We start from the raw sequence: 22,500 nt of genomic DNA, 5'->3' as shown, positions 1-22,500 counted from the left end.
ATCAGTTCTCACTACACTATATAAATCGAGCTATAGATAGAATGAAGTTGACGTCACTCGGGTCTTTGTTATTATTTTTTGCACTCCGTGTTTTGAGTAATCTATAGACAGTATGCACTTGGCTAAGAAGCTCACAACATTGCCATCCGGAAATATATCGGACCTACACACAAAACTATGTGTAACTTAAACGTTTATCGTCTGGTTAATACAGTTTAGTGAGAATTACTCATAAACACGGATGGCAAAAAACAATAACAAAGATATGAGTGACGTCAACTTCATTCTATCTATTGATAGTATGCGCTTGGCTAAGAAACTCACAACATTACCATCTGGGAGAATAACGGACCAACACACAAAACTATATGTAACCTTAAACTTTTATAGTCTGGTTAATACAGTTTAGTTAGTGAGAATTACTCATCGACGCGGATGACACAAAACAATAACAAACATCCGAGTGAGGTCAATTTCGTTCTATCTATACCAACCACCATACTGCCGTACTTCGAAGAAAAACAAAAAACAGTATATTTAAAATTTTGAACAGGAAACTCGTCCTTCAAATATCGATCGATTAAAATAACCCTCATCTAGGTAAAAAATTCTCAAACCTGGGACTTCACAAGAAGGGCAGCTTTTCTGGCCAAAATGTTTAATACTTGTCTGTTGTTTTTTTTTTTTTTTTTTTTTTTTTTTTGGTGTGTTTTTTTTTTTTTCTTTTCAGAGTATGGCAGGATAAAGAACTTTTTAAGAAATAAATAAAAAACTACAACTCTCCCATACGGACTGTCAGAGGTGACGGTCTATTTATAAATAGTACAGTATAGTAGTCGTTATACGTATACACCTATGGTGGTAACTGACGGAAGCCAAAACCGATAATCCAGTTGAGAATGGAATCCAATAAAATGTAACCCAACGTCCCGTTCTGGTATGATGCAGGGGGGGGGGGGGGGGGGGCGACGTGTACTTATTTGCAGTTCTGATAGCCGAAATTCATATGTGACCCATCGTCTCAAAACGGTATTATGTCAGAACGAACCAGATGCTTAAAATCTGAATTAAATGTTAAACTGGTCAAAAATATAAATTGTTGCCATTAGTACCCTAAAATATGGTGTCCATTCTCCTCAATAAAACATACAAACTCAACACAAGTCTGATATTTCTGGCTATAAATTCAATTTTCAACAGCTTAACCAACCCGACTTAATACCGTTTTGAGACGAAGGGTCACATATAGATCTAGGAACGTTGTTGTAATGAAAATACTCTCAAACCAACGAAAACTATTGTCCATAACAGTAATGTTAAAACCGGCCCATAATTGTGTTTAGTTGTCAGACCTGTAAAATTGTACGCGCAGCTAGGGGTGAACAAATTGCTGAAAAGTAAATGGATCTGAAAAAGTGTCTGAAAAAAAATAAAAATAAGTTGAGCTTTTATATAGGGCAATATCCACTAAACGTGCTCAAGGCCCCTTTACAAGGGGTTCCTGGTCAACAGCAACACTTAACATATTATAGGACGAGACATGACGCCTGTTAGGCGATATTACAATTTTTTCCGACAGAGACAACGCTGTTAACAGCCTGAATACGGTGAGAGAATGTGAGTAAAGAGCCTTTTCTAAGGGCTCAACTATGCGCCGAGCGAGGGTTCCAGAAAGTTCCACACGCAAGGAAATCGTGATCGATCCCGAGTACAGTCGGGATTATTTTTTTCTGATCCCCTTCCCCATTCAGATTGGGTAGTTGGGTATGTCAGTATGCTTGTGGGAAGTACGTTCCGTTAGACCAGCGTCCTATTCAAAGTAGCATTAATTGCTATTGTTCTTTTCACGATATAAAAACTGGGATAAAATCCGGCTCTTAAGGACAACTTTTTTTAATATAAATCTGATTTATCCCGAGATAACACTGTTTTGGGGCGGTGGGTAACATATTCTCAACAATGGCGAAAAAATCGTTTGGTCTATTGATAAGAGAGGAAAATATGACAGGAAACGCGGCGTTTATTCATTGAAGTGACAACAAAGAAAAAAAACATTTACTTATCAACACCTATAGATAATATTATAATGATAGGACATTTGTTAAACACGCTACAAAACCTTTGTACAATTTGATCAAAGTGATACTAAAATTATTTTTTTTTTTTATTGAGCTTTTATATAGCGCGATATCCACTAAACGTGCTCAAGGGGTCTCCGGCAAACGGCAATCCGCGATATTTAACATACAGGACGGGACATGACGCCTTTTAGGCGATATTTCAATTTCTTCGGACATAGACAACGCTGTTAACAGCCAGGTACTCATTTTACACCTGAGTTCGGTGAGAGAATGTGAGTAAAGAACCTTCTCCAAGAAATCAACTATGCGTCGAGCGAGGCTCAAACCCAGGACCTTCCGATCCCAAAGCGAGTGGCATACCACTAGACCACATAGCCGCACAAGGCTGCTACAAGCTGTGGACTGTAAACATTAATAAATAAAAATGAATATAAAACAGCTTGAAAAAAAAAAGACCAAAATACCAAACACAGAACGTTTCGGGCTCAAACCCCTTCTTCAGCCACAGTCGAGTCCCTGGAAAAGGCTCTTTGCCGACATTCTCTCACCGTTCTAAGCTGTAAAATGAGTACCTGACCATTAACAGCGTTGTCCCTGTCAGAAGAAATTGTAATATCGCATAGCAGTAGCAGGCGTTATGTCTCGTTCTACATGTTACATGTTGCTGTTGGTCAGGGACCCTTGTAAAGCACTTTGAGCACGTTTAGTGGATATTGCGCTATATAAAAGCTAAAGATATTTGGAGGAACACACTCAAATGTTTACAAAATACATATTTTCAAATAATAAATATAACTATCTGTCAGTACATAACAGATATACAAGTACAAGGAAAAAATATCACCTCCCAAAAATAACACTATACATTTGAATGTTTCCCTCCCAGCCAAGGATTCCAACAGGGCCAGGACGAAACTGTAATCCCATTCCAAGACAAAGACAGAAAGCAAATCAGAAAACAGATACTGGAATAGAAGACACTGCACGTGACCTCCTTAACATGCACAAATCATGGGTGCCAGCAGGAAGAAGTGCTGAAACCTGAAACTAAAATCTCGACACTTTGATTGCCAAACCTGAAAATGTGTCCTAAACTTTACTCTTATTTCATCACCGTTTTTATACCATTATTAATTTTTTTTAAAATTGTTTTTAATGGTTTTACGGCGCTTGCAACACATTAAGGTCATATCAGCGCCAGTAAAAAGGAAGACAATGGGATAGTAAAAAGTTCTAGAATTACAATTAAAGCACAAAAGAAAAGGTGAGACAAAGGGGAATTGGTTCAAATAGGAAACGGATGTAGATTCCAAGAGCACACCATCAAAGTACTTAGTTTGAGATCACCTAAAAGTCTCATCCAGACACAAGCACAGGTCCCAACCAAGAGGAATACACTCAAATGTTTACAAATCAAATAATGTAATATGTAGACTAAACATAATACAATGCATAATAGAGAGATGATTTACAAGGAAAAAAATATCATCTCCCAAAACTCTGACTATACATTCGACTGTTTCCCTCCTAGCCAAGGAACTCCGACCAGGGTCCGGACAAAACTAAGACTAAGTGATCTCATTCCAAGACAATGACAGGAAACAATTGGAAAACGGGTAGAGGGGGATAGAAGACACAGCATGTACCTCCCCGCCCGCTATGGGAGGTCAGGATCCCCACCCAGCTATTATTAAATGATTACACAGCAAACATATTGACACAATGAGGAAATTAATTTGATTTTAAAACCAACTTATAATACATAGTGAAATACTATTTTTCTCAAAACACGGAATCTGGAGGTATTTGACTTCGGATATCGCAAAACCGGAATTCCGGCATGAACCGGAAAACTGGCACCCATGGCACAAATCCTTCTGATTAATAATTAACAAATTAATTTAACTCAATCAACCCTAACACCGACTATACCCGTAGTTTACCCAGGTTACTTTTACCCTATGCCTATTTATTACAGTTTTATGAGACAAATTATAGGCGTCGTATGAAAGCTAATGTTATTAGTTTTTACATGTCAATTTTGTTTTTGTTTTGTTTTTAAGGGTTTTACGGCGCTTGCAACACATTTAGGTCATATCAGCGCCAGTAAAAAGGAAGAAAATGGATAGTAAACAGTTCTAGAATTACAATTAAAGCACCCAAGAAAAGGTAAGACAAAGGGGAACTGGGAACAAATAGGGATCAGATGTAGATTCCAAGAACATACCACCAATGTACTTAGTTTGAGATCACCTATAAGTCTCATCCGGACACAAGCACAAAATCCAACAGAGAGGAATACACTCAAATGCTTACATTATAAACTAAAAATAACAAATATAATAATACATAACAGAGAGATGATTTACAAGGAAAAAAATATCATCTCCCAAAACAATAACTATGCATTTGACTGTTTCCATCCCAGCTAGGACTCCGGCCGGTGCCAGGACTAAACCAAGTAATCTCATTCCAAGACAAAGACAGAAAGCATGTTGGAAAACAGATATAAGGGGATAGAAGACACAGTATGGACCTCCCTGCCCGCTATGGGAGGTCAGGATCCACACCCAGTTACATGTGAAGGGTAGTTGAATAATACTATGTAAATGTGACCCATCGTCTCAAAACGGTATTATGTCGGAACGAACCAGATGCTTAAAATCTGAATTAAATGTTAAACTGGTCAAAAATTTAAATTGTTGCCATTATCACCCTAAAATATGGTGTCCATTCTCCTCAATAAAACATACAAACTCAACACAAGTCTGATATTTCTGGCTATAAATTCAATTTTCAACAGCTTAACCAACCCGACTTAATACCGTTTTGAGACAAAGGGTCACAAATGCTAATTTTTAATACATTTTTTTTCCAATTTTGAAACGCAGCAAAAATATCTAGGATTGAGTGAGTTGAACAAAAATTTAGGAATGTCTTTATCAGAGTGAATTAACCAGAGAACAAACATTTTCTCAGAGGAAAAAAAAATCTTTATTTCGACGAGCAAACGATTAGATATATATATATATATATATATATATATATATATATATATATATATATATATAAATAAATTTATATATCGTTGATACAGTCAGAGCCTGTCATCTGCATTTTTTGCGGACGCAAATATCAGGGCGATCCGCAAATTTCCCAAAATTTGCAAATCGCGTGGCAAAATTTGGGGAAAAAAAAGAAGCGAAAACAAAATAACGAAAAAAAAAAAGTGCGCAACTTGAGAAATGTTGCAGCTTTGCCAGGGCCCAAACCAAGGGAAGCTACTCTCTACGGATAATGATCCTTTAAAATCTTTATAACAACGCTATTCACAGTCATTCCATATCTCAAGTCATAAATTGTCTTTTATATATATATATTTTCTGTATCGCGTGCTAATTTTTACTGAAACGCTTAGTTCTCCTCGGCAAATTTTTTGGCAAATTTTTGTCTTTTTGGCAAATTTTGGGGGGTTTTTTTGCAAATTTTAGGTCCCAATTTGGTAAAAAATGCAGATGACAGGTCAGAGCATAATTTCATAAACACACAATATAATAATAACATAAATATCCATCAGTACTTATTTTCTAATTTTAATACTTAATACAATGGATGATGATAAAACTAAATGAGTTGATACGAGAAATTGGTCCTTTCTTTGGGACGAAGCAGACATGAATCGTTTCAATAAAGACAAAATATCAGTTGCATGGGAGTCAGAATTACAATTAAAATGGGAGAAGGTGAGTGTTTGAACAAATCTTGTACTTGTATCATTCTGTATTTGTTTTTGTTTTTAAGGGTTTTACAGCGCTTGCAACACATTAAGGTCTTATCAGCGCCAGTAAAAAGGACGAAAATGGGATAGTAAAAAGTTCTAGAATTACAATTAAAGCACCCAAGAAAAAGTAAGACAAAGGGGAATTGGTTCAAATAGGAAACAATGTGGATTACAAGAGCACACTATCAAAGTACTTTATTAGTTTGAGATCACCTTAAAGTCTCATCCAGACACAAGCACAAGTCCCAACTAAGAAGGAATACACTCAAATGTTTACAAATCATATATAATATGTGAACAAAACAATATAGTGCAGAACAGAGATGATTTACAAGGAAAAAAATATCATCTCCCAAAACTCTATACATTTCACCGTTTCCCTCCCAGCTGGGGTATCCGGCCAGGGCCTGGGCAAAACAAAGTAATCTCATTCAAAGACAGAAATCATGTTGGAATACAGACACAGGGTGATAGAAGAAGACACAGCAAGTACCTCCCTGTCCACTATGGGAGGTCAGGATCCCCACTCAGAAGGTGAGTGTTTGAACATATCTTGCATCATTCAGAAATTACTCCAGGAACTTCTTTGTGTCAGTCATTAATTGGAGCTTTCTGTGGTGACACACTCCATTAATTTTTTAACTCACTCAACCCTAACACCGACTATAGCCATAGTTTACCTGGGTTACTTTTACCCTATGCCTTTTTATTACATTTTTCTGAGACAAATTATAGACGTATTATCAAAGCTAAAGTTTTATATTTTTGCATTTTAACGGCAATTGAATAAAATTACCTTTGTACATGCTCAGCTTTTATAATTTTTTTTTTCCAATTTTGAAAAGTAGCAAAAATATCTAGGATTGAGTGAGTTAAGGAGTTTTTTCTACCCCTTTTGTTTTTGAACAGTTTATTATACAAGGAGACATTTAAATAAATAGATAATATAAACGGAATGACTATAAACAAATACTGTACCACTGTGAAGGCCTTAAAAAAAAAAAACGTTTTGATTTAGTGATCTCAAAAATGCATGTCTAACAAAGCGAGAAGGGATAGACAGGTAGAAAATAAGAATTTCAATAAATCAAAAAAAAAAAGAAAAAAAAAGAAAAAAAGAAAGAAAGAAAACAATCATAGACAAAATCCCCTTTTAAAAATGAATGAATGAATGTATATAGCGCCTAGATCCAGAATGTGCGTAGAGGCGCTTTAAAAATATTTTCTGTATATATTCTGTTAAAAAATATTTAATACCTAAAAAGATATACATGCCTGACACATTGTGGATTTCCTGCCAAAGAATTAAAATGATCAGTGAACTTGTAAAAGTAAAAGCCAGGAAATAAGTAGAGTTAACACCCCATAAATACAACTAATAAATTAAGAGTAGACTTTTATATGTGACCCATCATCTCAAAACGGTATTATGTCGGAATGAACCAGATGCTTAAAATCTGAATTAAATGTAAACTGGTCAAAAATTTAAATTGTTGGCATTAGCACCCTAAAATTTGGTATCCATTCTCCTCAATAAAAGATACAAACTCAACACAAGTCTGATATTTCTGGTTATAAATTCAATTTTCAACACCTTGACCATCCCAACTTAATACCGTTTTGAGGCGAAGGGTCACATATCTGATCACAAGACATATGAAAAGTTCTAGCCAGCACTCAAATGCCTACATTATACATTCAAAATAATAAATATAATAAGACATAACAGAGAGATGATTTACAAGGAAAAAAATATCATCTCCCAAAACAAAAACTATACATTTGACTTGTTTCCCTCCCAGGCAGGGTCGGGACAAAACCAAGTAATCTCATTCCAAGACAAAGACAAAAAGCATGTTGAAAATAGATATAGGGGGATAGAGGACACAGTATGTACCTCCCCGCCCACTATGGGAGGTCAGGATCCCCCACCCAGAATGATTGTTTATGAGAATTTATATAGTTAAGCTAAATCCACACTTATTGCAACCCGAAGAGCCTTATATTGTATGAGCTAACCAAGCACAAGTGACATACAAACATATTTTAAATGTTCCATTTAAATTTAATAATGTTATCAAAAAGCCTCTGATATCATTTCAAAGGATTGAGTGATAGAAAGATATCTCCTGGTGTAGCACAGAAGAAGGATTTGTTACAAAACGTAAATTTATCAATGAAAAGTTTAAGAAGTTGTACTATTGAAACCACACCAAAATAAAATAAGTTTAAAGAAAATAAACACACAAACATAATACGTTTTTTCCATCTCTAACCAACTGAATTTCAGCAACCATTACCAAGACATTAAAAAAAATTTTTTTAGACTCCCATGAAAGTTGAAGATGAGTGGAAAATGAGAATTAATTATCATCGTTAAGAATGACGTATGACTTTCAATTTCTTGTGAAATAAGCATATATTTTTTTGTCGTAAGATACCGTGAAAAAGCTGCCAACAACCCAAAAATCCAATAAAACAGTTTGGTTAAACAAGATCTTGATTTTATAAATCATGATTTTTTAATGCCTCAAGCCTAAAGCATAACAAAAACCTATCATTCTAGTCTGTCTCAGGTCTCCCATTAGCTCAATTGGCAGAGCACTCGCTTCGCACACAAAGAGACCAAAGTCAATCCCTGGTGCAGTCGAGAAAATGGGTGATTAAGTCTTGTTAGGTCTTGCGAAAACTACTTTGCGATAGACTAGCATTCTATCCAAAGGGTAGCAAGCAATTTCTATTGTCCATTTCACACTATAGAAAGTGGGATAAACTCCGGTTTCAAGGGTCTTATGGCTCTGGAGGACTACTTTTGTTGGGTTTTTTTTTTGTAATCAAATCCAATTCCTTACTATAAGTAATGAAGAACGAAAAGTCCAGACTTGCCAAAATGAAAACATCAAATTTAGTAATTTTTATGTCAATTTTTAGTAATTTAACAAGGAAATTCGTAATTTCGGAAATTGTGAACTAACAACCACAATATTATTATTATTATTACAATAGTAGTAGTGGTAGTAGTAGTAGTAGTAGTAGTTGTTGTTCTTCTTCTTCTTATCATTATTATTATTATTATTATTATTATTATTATTATTATTATTATTTACGTATTACCAAGAATTAAAACTTTGTAATTTTCCATAAAATTTCGTATTTGGCCATGAAATTTGTCTAAAATTCGTAAAATTACGAAAAATTTGTAAGATTCGGCAAGTATGAAAGTCTATAAACTGAAGTTCCATAGAAATATGCATAGCAATATTATCAATTATTTATTTATATCATATATAGAGGGTGTCGGACTCTAACCAAATATGCGACATGTATGTTAAATTTCTTTTTTTCTTTCTTATAGCTTCTACTAAAAGCTCAAGCCCTCCTCTCCCCTCCCCTACATGTAATTGACATCACTCAGCTCTTTGTTATTGTTCTAAGCCAGCCAATTTTACGAGTCGTTCTCATCAAATTGTATCAATTGGACAAAAACACGAGAGAAGCAGACTTGACAAATTGAAAACTTCAAATTTAGTAATTTTAATGTCAATTTTTAGTAATTTGACAAGGAAATTCGTAATTTCTGAAATTGTGTATGAACAACCACAATATCATCATTATTATAGTAGTAGTACTTGTTGTTGTTCTTCTTCTTATTATTATTATCATTATTTTTATTATCATTTAAGTATTACTAAGAATTAAAATTTTTGTAATTTTCCATAAAATTTCGTATTTGGCCGTGAAATTAGTCTAAAATTCGTAAGATTCTGCATGTATGGAGTTGGTAGCTCTGCTGTAACCATACTAAAAATACTTCCCCTCCCCCATACCAACCAGGTTCCGCAGTCATGAGTTAATGCCCCATCTCAACTCGTTTTTTCCCAAGCACCATCCCAAATATGGAATCCCCTGCCTGAAAATAAAAATCCAAAATATAAATGATTGGCCAATTGGAATTTGACAGAGAAATAGAAAAAAAATTAAAATTAAGGCTTAGACACGTCCATTTGTGTCCTAAGCACACTCACAGTCGCGATTATCTTCAATGCACAGAGTTGCTGCAACTTATCAATGACAAGACAAGACACCCCCCCCCCCCCCCCCCCCCCCCCCGTGAAGAGATGTTTGCCTGTTAAAACACATCTACAAATCATAGCATATCGTCAACTGGGGTAACTTCTTGCCTTCTGGGGGAAACTTTGCTATTGGAGCAACTACTAGAGTTTATTTAGTTTTTTGGAAATTACTTCCTTTGACTTTAATCAGTCAAAGTGAGACTAGGCTGCTAGAAGCTGTGGACTGTAAAAAGTAATAAACAAAAATAAATATAACAGCTTCAAAAAAAAAAGAGCAAAATACCAAACACGGAACGTTTCGGGCTCAAAACCCTTCTTCAGCTAACAACAACAACAAAAAACAATAAAGACATAAATATCTGACTAAAAAATATCTAAAAAATACCTCTGTCGATTATCTGAAATTTAGTAATGTATTTATGTCTTTACTGTTTTGTTTTTTTGTTGGCTGAAGAAGAGATTTGAGCCCGAAACTTTCCGTGTCTGGTATTTTTTTTTATTTTTTGAAGCTGTTATATATATTCATTTTCGATTATTACTCTTTACAGTCATTTAACCAGAAAATGACTACCATAAAGCTGAGATGACTAAAAAATGCTCCAAATTTACAGAGGCAAAGTTACCCCTCATGGCACAAAGTCACCCCAGTTGACGGTACAATCATCATATCATAATCAATCTTGTCAGCACCACCTTTTACTATCATGCTTGTCGTAGTTTAGTAATAGCAAGTCTCTCAATATCGTCTAGACTCAGGCTTGACAGATTCTGTTGAAATTCCTGGAGTAGAAGAAGAAAAAAAAAAATAAAATAAAATAATTTTTTAAAATAGCAATATTAGGCATAAAAGTAAGTTGGAAACCGAGGAAAATTACATTTTTCACAGGTATTTAAAAATAAAAATAAAAAAAAGGGGGGGAAGAGAATCACAGCTAAGATCTTCTAGAACTTGAGATAATATTATGCTTTATATTTCCAATACTCTATGAGAATTTGTACGTCGAACAATGAAAAAAATACAAAAAATCACTTAAAAATTCAAAATTGAGTAAAACTGAGATATCCACATCCACATTAACAGAGTGATTGATCCCTTATTTCTAGACAGGAGGCTCCTGCCTGATGTACGAAACTTTAGAAAATATATCATGTATGTTCGTTTGTGCTCAGTAATGAAGAGCAATATTTGGTTTCTCCATCACTCTCATTGCACGCCATAAAGTTTGAGGTATAATAAAACAAGTTGGAAGTTGCTGGTTGAATTTTAAAGGATGTATAGTGCACATTTATTTCCCACAATCCAAAGATTGGCAAATACTGTTTTCTATTTCTAGACAGTCATTACACAAATTTTTCTATCAATTGACCACAGCCATTTTATACAAATTTTACTAAAGAGCGACAAATACCTTTTTAAATTCTACCAAAACAGCCTCAGCATCCTTTTCACGATAGTGCCTCTTCAGAAACTTCCTCAACTGTTCCCAAACCGGCCTTTCATCTATTTCCACAACAGATTTGGCAGGGACCGACTCTGATTTTGTAGCTGCTGTTGAAGTGATTTTGGACATGGCAGAAGGCACTTTTTTCACCACCAGGGTCAATTTGCATCCATCTTCTACACTGTAATCCTTGAGTAGTTTGTCATCTGGTTGAAATTTCAAAAATTTTGATTTATTGCGCATCTATAAAGATAAATTGCATTACCCGAAATTCAAAGATAACGCTGTTATGGCCAGGTACTCATTTTATACCTAAGTACACTAAGACATTGTGTAGAGCAGGACTTGAACTCAGGACCTTCTGATCCGAAGATAGGTGTCATACCATAGACACCTAAACACACTTATATTAGTACAACAACCATCATTGCCTATTACCAGGTAGTCAGAAATTATTAATTACTCTCTGTTTAACACCACCACTGATACAAGATTCAAATCCTTCTCCTCACAGCAGTCGTTTGGTAGCTGGGTCCAGTTCAGAACTAACAACAAAAAAAAAAGACTTTTGTCATTGGCAATTTAAGAATAAATCCCTATCAATATAAGGGAATGGACACAGCCGTTTATTACACTAGAAATCTTTCACTTTAGTTTACTACCGCCTCACCCCCAATGGGAACGACCCACCGTCGATGACGGGGAGACCACCGTGTGGTTACGTCATAACAGATGTCCAGAACGTGAAAACTGGCCTATATTTATCCCTGCAGGTAGAATGCACCGCTTGGATTTCATTGTCAGTCAGGCTATAGGACAGATTTCGTAAAATCGTTCAACTTTACACTGCAATTTCTGACCATACACTTCTTCCATATTTTTCTATTTTATATGGATATAACGGCCACATTTTCATCTTCAAGACGCAATTATTTTCATTGATATCAAGAAATGGTGAGTATACTTTATTCTTTCTTGAAAAATGTATATTTTTCTATTTAAAATTAACCTGAAAAATATTTTTAATTGTTTAAAAAATTCAAATTGATGTTATCTGAGTTTTGTTACCCTAACACATGGTAGTAAATATAAGAGTAATAATCTACTTTTAATATAGCATTTATTTCACGATTTGTAATGTCAGGTTTCTGCACAATGACTGTGTAAACACACCTTGTCTAATTCTTTGTTGGCTAACAAATAAATAGTCCGTATTCAGACAAAATCCAGAGACATAACACGAGTCCAATGGTGATGATAACGTTGTTGTTGTTGTTGTTTTATGGTGATGATGATGATGATGATGATAGCGCAGTAATAGTAGTAATCGTAGTAGCAGTAGTAGTAGTAATAGTAGTAGTAGTAGTAGAACACACACACACACACACGAGAGAGAGAGAGAGAGAGAGAGAGAGAGAGAGAGAGAGAGAGAGAGAGAGAGAGAGAGAGAGTGTGTGTGTGTGTGTGTGTATAAAACTCATGTACGCACATTTTTAGCACGGAACGATTTTTATTGCATTGAACTTTGAACCTATAGCTTTCACACCGATTTGCCATTCCGTCTTCACGATTCGCACCTTCCCTCGATATTCTTCTACATCGCCCGTTGCTTTCAATCATCAAAACGGGCGTGAGAAAAGAGGTTACATAGATATATTATGACATCATCAAAAAGCGATGTAATCAAAGGTGGCGGATGATTGTGTAACCTCAAAAGCCCGGTGGACTGCGCTACAAGGCCGAACATTCGAGGGGATATGTGATTTGAGTGGGAGGGGCTTATTTGACTTTGCCGATGACCGACTGGTGGACGATTGAAATTATAATTGTCCTTTTTCAGCAGCCAGTTGGAAATTGGTAATTGTAAACATCTGATTGGCACTCCATGGATAGAAAGCAGTTTGGATGTCATGGGCTGAAATTTCTGGAGAGGTGGAGTAAATTTGAAATGAATTGAAAGTAATTTGGGGCGTTGTCTAGGTGTCAAATAAGACTCTCGCAGACCGGTGATAAATCAATTTTTTGGCCGCAAATGCTACAGTAAACTTCTTTCTCTATCTTATTTTTGCTAAAAATATTTCAGAGTGGGTATATAGGCGGATTCCATTTTGAATAACGGGCATTTAGAACTATATTTTAAAGGAAAATTATTACGTTATTATTATTAGCAGGCATCTAGGCGATCACTATCGTATTATTACTAACAATCAATAATATTATTATAACGCTTATTATTACAATTCTTCTTCTTCTTCTTCTTCTTCTTCTTATTTTTATTATCATCATCATCATCATCATCATCATCATCATCATCATCATCATCATCATCATCATCATCATCATCAATATCAATAATAACTAATGATTTTTTTTTCTTTACTCAGATGAATGGTCATACTGAAAACAAGCATTGTCTCAATGCAAATGGACTCTGCCGAATAAGCTGTGAAAGGGCTCAAATGAGATATGTGGTTAAAAAACATTTCATGCAAACTGCTCCAGAATTAGCAAGTGAAGTTCCACCGGTGAAAAAAAAGAAAACAGAACGTTGGTTGATTAATTAGATGCTGTTTCTGTGACATGTAACAATCAGCTGTTCCTTAAAATAATCGTGAGGTTTTACGTATGTTAATAAAAAGTATAAAAATGTGTTAAGATCTATACAAAGTTCAGAGGAATACTTATAACTTATTTTTACCTATGATTGTCAATTTATTTTAAAATAACAGTTCATTTTGATTATCTGATCATTAATCCTCCCCCCCCCCCCCTCCCATCTTTTTCAATGCGTTTATCACGATTTTTTATTGTCAAAAAATGGATATTATTTATTTTTTACTATTATAATAATATTATTATTATTTTTATTATTATTATTTATTATTATTATTATTATTATTATTATTATTATTATTATTATTATTATTATTATTATTATTATTATTATTATTATTATTAATATTATTATTATTATTAACAATAATAATAATATTGTTTTTATTACAGTGGTGATGAAGAGTAAGATAAATACACTGATATTATATGATTATTACTAGTATTAGTATTACATCGATATCACGTGTTTCAACTGATTCACAATGATCATTTCTGATATCCACGATGCTTCGGTTGTTCAATAAGCAGACCATTTTCAACAAATTTCCATTTTAAATAGTATTAGCTATCTGGTCGGCGTCCTTTTTTTTTGTCGCAGCACTGGAGAGAGAGAGAGAGAGAGAGAGAGAGAGAGATAGAAAGAAAGTGTGTGTGTGTGTTGGTGTACATAAAACTAATTTATGCAACGTTTTACTACGAAACAGTTTTCATTTTACCACCTCAGTTTAATCTCTCATCAGTTCTCTCTGACAATTGAACTTTGAACCTACGTATAACTTTAACACAGCTACGTCATTCCATCTTCACGATTCGCACCTCACCGCGATATTCTTTTATGTTGATTCGTGGTACAGTCAACGGGTTTGAGAGAAGAAGATAGATATTGAGTGACATCATCAAAAGCGATGTGATCAAAGCTGGCGGATGGTTGTTACATCAAAGACCAGTGACTGGTCTACAAGGCCTATCATATTCGTGGGTATGTGTGATTTGAGTAGGAGGAGCTGTCTTGACTTTGCTGATGACCGAGTGGTGGACAATTGAAATTAGAATTGTCCTTATTCGGCAGCCAATTGGAAATGGGCAATTGTAAAAAGCTGATTGGACGCTCCATGGAAAGAAAGCGGTTTGAGGGACATGGAAGGAAAGTGCCGGAGAGCGTGGAGTGGGGAGGAGTCAATTATATTGAATGAATGATAGCAATTTGGGGCGTTGGGAAGTTAAATAAAACTCTCGGAGGCGAGACGATGAGTCAATTCTTTGGCCGCAAATGATTCAGTAAAATTCTTTATTCTTTCTTTCTTTCTATTTTTAATTCCTTTCTGTCAGGGGGACATATTATAGGCGAATTCCATTTTTTTAAAACGGGCATTTCGAAAGCTATTTTAAAGAGAAATTATTGCGTTTTTCCAAAATTAGCAGGCGTTTAGGTGATAGCCACAATATTATTTTCATGAAAATGATCATTATCATCATCATCATCATCATCATCATCATCATTATTATTATTATTATTATTATTATTATTATTATTATTATCATTATTACTATTATTACTACTTATTTTATTATTATTATTATTATTATTATTATTATTATTATATTATTATTATTATTATTTTACTATTATATTTTATTATTATTATTATTATATTATTATTATTATTATTATTATTATCATTATTATTATTAATATTATTATTATTATTATTATTATTATTGTTATCCTTATTATTATTGTAATTATTATCGTCATCATCATTATTATTATTACCATTATTATTATTATTATTATTATTATTATTATTATTATTATTATATATTATTATTATTATTATTATTATTATTATATAGTTTACATCTATTCAAACGTCAAAGGAATGCATATTACATATCTTTTCCTAAGAATTGTCAATTGCCATCACTAAAACCAGTTCGTTTTGATCATTTGATCAACAAACCCCTACAATTCGGTGATCACGCATTTTTTTTATTGCTGTCAAAAAAGGATATTGCTGTACAGGTGAGCGGATATCTCAACAATGCTTCATTACAAAACGACTTTGATTATATATTTCTACTCTGTGAATATTGATGATTATTGCAGTATTTCTCATTTATTTGTATAAAATCAGATAACTATGTAATTTTTGATTATATCGTTTGAAGTAATTAAAATTTCTGACCCATTTTTATGGTTATTTCCTATAAAATCTAATCCCAAATGATCTACTAAAATTATATCAAATAAAAGTATGTAAATCACTTGTTATGACTCTAAAATATCTTATTTCTTCATCTAATAGCATCTTTACTACGCTACTTTGAACTTGAGAAAAAAATCATCAAAATAGGAAAAATTGCTCAGTCTCCCTTTCGGCACAGGCCGTGACTTGCCATCTGTTATGAACTAGCGTCCGGCAAAATTTACCTGTCGAACTAAAGTGAAAGCAGTAAACGGCTGTGTGGAATTCCCTCCCTGACAATTTCAAAAATTCTTGACAGTTATGGGAAATTTGCTTGTCAACTAAAAAACATTTATTTATGTCACAAGTAATAAACAAAAATGAAAATAACAGTTTCAAAAAAGGAACAAAATACCAAACACAGAATGTTTCGGGCTCAAAACCCTTCTTAAGCCAAAAACAAAAAACAATAAAGACATAAACACATTAATTACTAAATTCCAGGTAGACGATCTAAAACATATCTCTGTCGCCTATCTGAAATTTAGTAATGTATTTATGTCTTTACTGTGTTTTGTTGCAAAAAAAATGAAATGCCAGATTCATTTGATTTTCAAAGTAATATTAGAACTTATAATGACTTTTAAATCATTTACATTACTCCACTATTTTACCATTGTGGGGAAAAGAAAAGAGAGTGAAATGGTAAAGTGCCTGCACAAAAGGTCTCTTCTCTTGAGACAGCAAAATCGTTCAACCTCACTTTTAAATGACCGGTAATTTGTAAAGTCAGTTCATTGCTGAAATTTGATTTAATGTCTCCCATTCAAAAAAATGGTGTGTGATTCCCCCATCCTTGAGTCACCTGGTCCTCCAGGTTGGGGGTTGGCAAAGGGTTAATACCCAAAGCTACCACACACCCTGGTTAATACCCCTTTCCGTTAAACTCAAACCGTTACAGAAACGCAGACAAACCAAATCCTTTTTTTAGCTTGGGCGACCGAAGAGTTTCTGGAATGACATAATTTATGAAGGACAACAGACAAAGCCGAAAGGACTCTGCTAACCCAATGGCGTCTTCACCAAACAAGCAGCTTCGAATTAAAATGGAGAAGAATTAAAGAAGCTGATATACAGAGAAGTGATAAGACATGGAATGAGATAAAAAAAAATAGCTCAGGATAGAGAAGGATGTAAACTGTTTGTCTGTGGCCTATACCCTGACCCAGTGTAAAAATGGCAATGATGATGAGGATGATTCAAAAAAAAAAATAATTGTGTGCTCACCAAGTAAAGACTTTCCTTTGAAGACGAGTTTTTGATCACCGACTGGAATGGACAAAAGAGCTTGAATCTGTTCTTTGACATCACTCACTCCACTACTAGGAGATGTCTGGGATAAGAGAAGAAAGAAAAAAAAAAGTATCTGGTAAGTAGTTGTCTGAGTAGGTAGTAATTGAGTTTTTATATAGCGCAATATCCACTAAATGTGCTCAAAGCGCTTTACAAGGGGTCCCTGACCAACAGCAACACGTAATATGTAGAACAAGACATAACACCTGTTACTGTTAGGCGACATTATAATTTTTCTGACATAAACAACGAAACAACGCTGTTTACGGCCATGTACTCATTTTACACCCAAGTGTGGTGAGATAATATGAGTAAAAAGCCTTTTCCAAGGACTCAACCATGCGCTGAGCAAGGCTCGAACCCAGGACCTTCCAATCCGAAAGCGAGTGTCATACCACAAGACCACATAGCCCCATAGTGATATATATATATATATATATATGTGTGTGTGTGTGTAAACTGGTTTGATGGGATTCAAGATATTATACAGACCTGCCAACCCTTCACATTCCAAAAGTAGAATCTGAATGAATGTCAGTAATGTCAGAGAATATGAAAAGGAATTTGAGACAAGAAATAGGAATTTGTCACAATGGATAATTAAAATTCCCAATCAAAATTTACCACCAGCTTTGTCACCTAGACCAAACTTATTATATTATAAGACAGTATTCTGCTACGACTGGTAAAACTAAAACTATCATTAGGTAGTGGAATGGGAAAGGGGGGAAAGGAGTGCAATTAATATTCTCCTACTTTTTTCCCTTTTCTTATTTCACCATTCACCCCCCCCCCCCCCCCCCCCTCTTCTTGTCATTATCAAGGTTTTGTTGTTTTTTTAAAATCAGAATTTTAGAGACAATGGCGGAAAGGAAGAATGGAATGATTCCGCCAAAAGAGGAAGAAGGGTTGGAAGATTGAATCACGTCAGATAATTTTTAAAAAATATATATAGTTTATATAGTACGTCTGCCATATATGCAACAAATGTCACAGTACAAATTGTCAATACAGTCAGTGCAACTCTGAATAACAACCCCTGGATTGGATAGCGACATCATATTGATTATTGACTTTGTTGACCTAGGCAGTTTAGTGAGCAGCAGCAGTGGCAGTCAAATTTTGACCCAACTCGCCCATAGGAAAGTTGTGACTGGAAATTGCTGTTCGCGTTTTGGGGGGTTCAATTAAATATGCATAAGTTCGTTATAAAGAGGAATATCGCAGATATTTTGGTATCATTATTTTCGTTTTTCAATTTCCTTTTAAATGGTGCCAATTAAGGAAAAATCCATTAATAATTCCAAAAGTTATATGAAGTTAAAATTTGGCAATTTTCAAATGCATTTATTTTTATATTTACAGCGTATGTTTTTAAAATTTAAACGCTTGTTTTTAGAATAACATCTAAACTTTATTCATGCCAAATTTCAGGGCTCTATATCGATGCGCAGACACCTTTTAACTCTGCGCCGAAATGCCTTGTTTACATTATCTTCTCATCATGGCTGCCGGGCGATATCGATATTCATATCGATATTTTAAATTTGGTTTTATGTATTATGTTAAATTTAGTCCATAATATTTTCAGTACTATTATTTACTATGTTTTTATTTTGAATACATAATTTCCAACTTTATTTATAGGCATTTTATACTTTTTGTTTTAAAAGTTCGTATAATTCTTCTCTTTGTGAAATCCGATATTAATAATATCGAAATTTTAAAAATACCAATTGCTTTAATTTTATTTTATTTTATTTTGCCATCAAGTTTCTTTCCCATATGTTTAGATATGTTTATCATTTGTATACATATTCTAAAGGCCTTAGCCTTAATAATTATTATGGTAAGAAGTTCTATTAGTTTTGACACCCCCATACATTGAGAGAGGGGGGAGGGGGGGGGGGGCGGGTATAAAATTATATTAATTGTCAGTTCAAATGATGTAATAGCAATAAACCCAAAGTGGTTCAGCAGAATTTTTTAAAGTATTAAAAGCCAGAACTTTCCTTCTAATTATAATAGGGAATCTGTTTCAATTTATTTGAACTTTTTCAATCTACCATTTTATTTATATGCAATTAAATTGCCATAGGTAAAAATAAACTCATTATATAGAAATTCTAAATGTACCTCACACACTTGAAACCAATGTCATATGAAAGAGCTGGCAACACAGATTACAAAACAGTTTGAATTTTGTTTCTATCTTAATTAGAAATGTAGTTACGGCAGTTCAAAGTCTGAAATTTCAGAACGATTTTTACCCCAAAATTACCATTGCAAAGTTGTGACCGAAATCGCGTGATGTTAATAAAAAATGATTAAAACAGTCAATATGGAGTTCTTATCATATATTGTATACCAAAATGTTCGTCTTATCGAGGACAATGCATTTACATTAATAAAGAGGAAGATAAACATTTCAAATTAACACATTATTACATAATATGTCGCAAATGTTAGATACATAATCAAAAACTCGGCTAGACGTAAGACGTAAGAAACAATTTGCTCTATCACTTTTGGATTTATCCCCAATATCTCACTGAAACAATTGCAAATAATTACCCTCTTTTAATTAATATATAGAGAGAATAAAAAAGGGTTTGAGAGTATTTAAATGAAAAGATATAGAAACATGTTGTGTAATGACATAATGAGAACCCTGGCTCTGGTCCCATTTTTTTGCTACATTCAACTATATACTTTAGTGACTAAATTGATTTGTTGAAATAATCAAAAAGAAATGGTTGAATTTAATGAAGTAGAGAAACATGAATTTGAACTTTTTTTAATGTTTAATTTTAATGATGACAGAGTCAGAAAAGTAGAGGAAAGTGAAAATGAAAATGAAAGCTGTCCACTGTCATGATTCTGACTGAGACTGAGACTCACAGTTATGGTACATTCTTGTCCATTCAGAACTTTGACCTGTAGTTTCATTGTTCTTTCTTTTCGCTTCAACGGTCCAAAAGTAATTCCTCAGCACTTCCAAATAATATTATTTAATATAATATAAATAACTCAGAGCATGGGAAAAGCCGACAATCCAGACGAAAGAGAGATCGAGATCCTGGAGAGCAAATTTCGAGGTTGTCAGTTGGGTACAGTTCCTCTTAGCTAATTTTGATTTCAAAAAACGTCAACTAAAATTTCACGTGGTCAAACATAACCTAACAATCTGACCCCCATAAATACTCATCAGTATTGATCAAATTAATAAAATTAACTAGGAAAGAAATTTTAAAAACTTTTTTTAACAACAAAAGTTAATAATAGAAAAGCAAAAAGCTTTTTGTAGAAACGCTATTCTCGCTGTTGCTGATTTTGGCCAAGCATGTGGCTATCTGGCAGTTTTGGACTAGTTGTACGTGTTTTTTCAGGGTGGAGAGTTTTGAAGAGTAGAGGCCTGGAGGCTAGGAAAGCTCATTATCAGAGACAACGAAAGACACAGTCAACCGATATTCTCACATTTGACTGTGTTATTTTCACGGCCTCAATTTTCAGAGAAGCAATCAGAAATCTTTTATTTGGAAGTACATGTAACATCAAATTACTTCCCTCATCATAATGACAAGTAAAATAATATAAGTTAAAATAAAAGGAGTAAAAATGACTCTTATAGATATACAACACAAAGTAAACGACGTTTCGGCCTTTAGATGTTTACCTGAAGACGCCAATTTTATTGACTGATTTAGGCACATCTCGATTTTGATATAAACAATATTATTATAAGTTATATTATATGCAAGGAGTATAGTTGTCCTTTGTTATATGGTGTTCACGAGAGAGCATGACCGTCGTATATCGAGATGAAGCCGACAAATAAATAGATAATAAATAAAAATAATAGCAATAATAATAATAATAATAATAATAATAATAATAATAATAATAATAATAATAATAATAATAATAATAATAATAATAATAATAATAATAATAATAATAATAATAATAATAATAATAATAATAATAATAATAATAATAATAATAATAATAATAATAATAAAATAATAATAATAATAATAATAATAATAAATAATAATAATAATAATAATAATAATAATAATAATAATAATAATAATAATAATAAATAATAATAAATAATAATAATAATAATAATAATAATAATAATAATAATATAATAATAATAATAATAATAATAATAAAATAATAATAATAAAATAATAATAATAAAATAATAATAATAAGAAAGAAGAAGAAGAAGAAGAAGAAGAAGAAGAAGAAGAAGAAGAAGAAGAAGAAGAAGAAGAAGAAGAGAAGAAGAAGAAGATGATGATGATGATGATGAGATGATGATGATGATGATGATGATGATGATGATATATATAATAATGAATAATAATAATAATATAATAATAATAATAATAATAATAAATAATAATAATAATAATAATAATAATAATAATAATAATAATAATTAATAATAATAATAAATAATAATAATAATAATATATGATGATGATGATGATGATGATGATGATGATGATGATGATGATGATGATGATGAATGATGATATGATGATGAAAATAGTAACGTAATAGTAATAATAATATAATAATAAAAATAATAATAATATATAATAATAATAATAATATAATAATAATAATAATAATAATAATAATAATATAATAATAATAATAATAATAATAATAATAATAACCAAAAGCTGAATATAAAGTTTAACTATCATAAGTGCCTTACACAATTTACATAATGTATGCACCATAGGAAATTCCATTCATTCTCTTTTGTGAAACAAATTATAACACTAACATGTATCCCGGTTTCATAATATAATATCATCTTTGAATATAAATTCTCTTTTCAGCGTCAATATTTTGACTCCGACAATTAAACCGTTTTGAAATGATGCATCACATACGACGTATCCACATATTCAGGTCCGACTTCCGAACCCACTTATAGGCCGA

General features: G+C 33.0%; 1 protein-coding gene and 1 long non-coding RNA gene across 9 annotated transcripts in view; both read right to left on the bottom strand.

Annotated features, from left to right (window-relative positions):
* Positions 1-892, bottom strand: part of LOC144956164 (uncharacterized) — a 5,243-nt gene extending 4,351 nt beyond the window's left edge. Inside the window, exons 1-3 of one of the 8 annotated variants that reach the window (XR_013641895.1) lie at positions 618-632; positions 424-509; positions 1-30 (exon numbers count right to left, since the gene is read on the bottom strand). The exon at positions 1-30 is cut by the window's left edge and continues 265 nt beyond it. This is a non-coding gene — a long non-coding RNA (uncharacterized LOC144956164). Of the gene's footprint in view, positions 31-423; positions 510-617; positions 735-789 lie in introns of those variants that run through there. The other 7 variants (XR_013641893.1, XR_013641894.1, XR_013641897.1 and 4 more) reach the window with 7 other exon arrangements.
* An 8,303-nt stretch (positions 893-9,195) lies between these two features.
* Positions 9,196-20,622, bottom strand: LOC144981133 (ubiquitin-like protein 4A). The gene is made up of 4 exons (XM_078929280.1): positions 20,434-20,622; positions 17,467-17,572; positions 11,345-11,583; positions 9,196-10,715 (listed from the first exon to the last, which is right to left on the bottom strand). Exons 1-4 carry the CDS (start codon positions 20,479-20,481, stop codon positions 10,638-10,640), a joined length of 471 nt encoding a protein of 156 aa, XP_078785406.1. The 5' UTR covers positions 20,482-20,622; the 3' UTR covers positions 9,196-10,637.
* Between the last annotated feature and the right edge of the window lie 1,878 nt (positions 20,623-22,500).

This window comes from Berghia stephanieae, chromosome 10 (assembly GCF_034508935.2).
Source record: "Berghia stephanieae isolate SIO BIC M18660-M18661 chromosome 10, UCSD_Bste_1.3, whole genome shotgun sequence".
Lineage (NCBI taxonomy): Eukaryota > Metazoa > Mollusca > Gastropoda > Nudibranchia > Aeolidiidae > Berghia > Berghia stephanieae.
The sequence above is the reverse complement of the archived record's forward strand: the minus strand, read 5'-3'. Positions and strand labels throughout refer to the sequence as shown.

Bases quoted from the DNA above. Each gene is read 5' to 3' on its own strand.
- LOC144981133 (XM_078929280.1), bottom strand. From the start codon at position 20,481: ATGAAACTACAGGTCAAAGTTCTGAATGGACAAGAATGTACCATAACT. The intron at 17,573-20,433 runs GTGAGTCTCAGT...CTCTTATCCCAG, and splicing joins GACAAGAATGTACCATAACT to ACATCTCCTAGTAGTGGAGT. The intron at 11,584-17,466 runs GTGAGCACACAA...AATTTCAACCAG, and splicing joins CAAAGGAAAGTCTTTACTTG to ATGACAAACTACTCAAGGAT.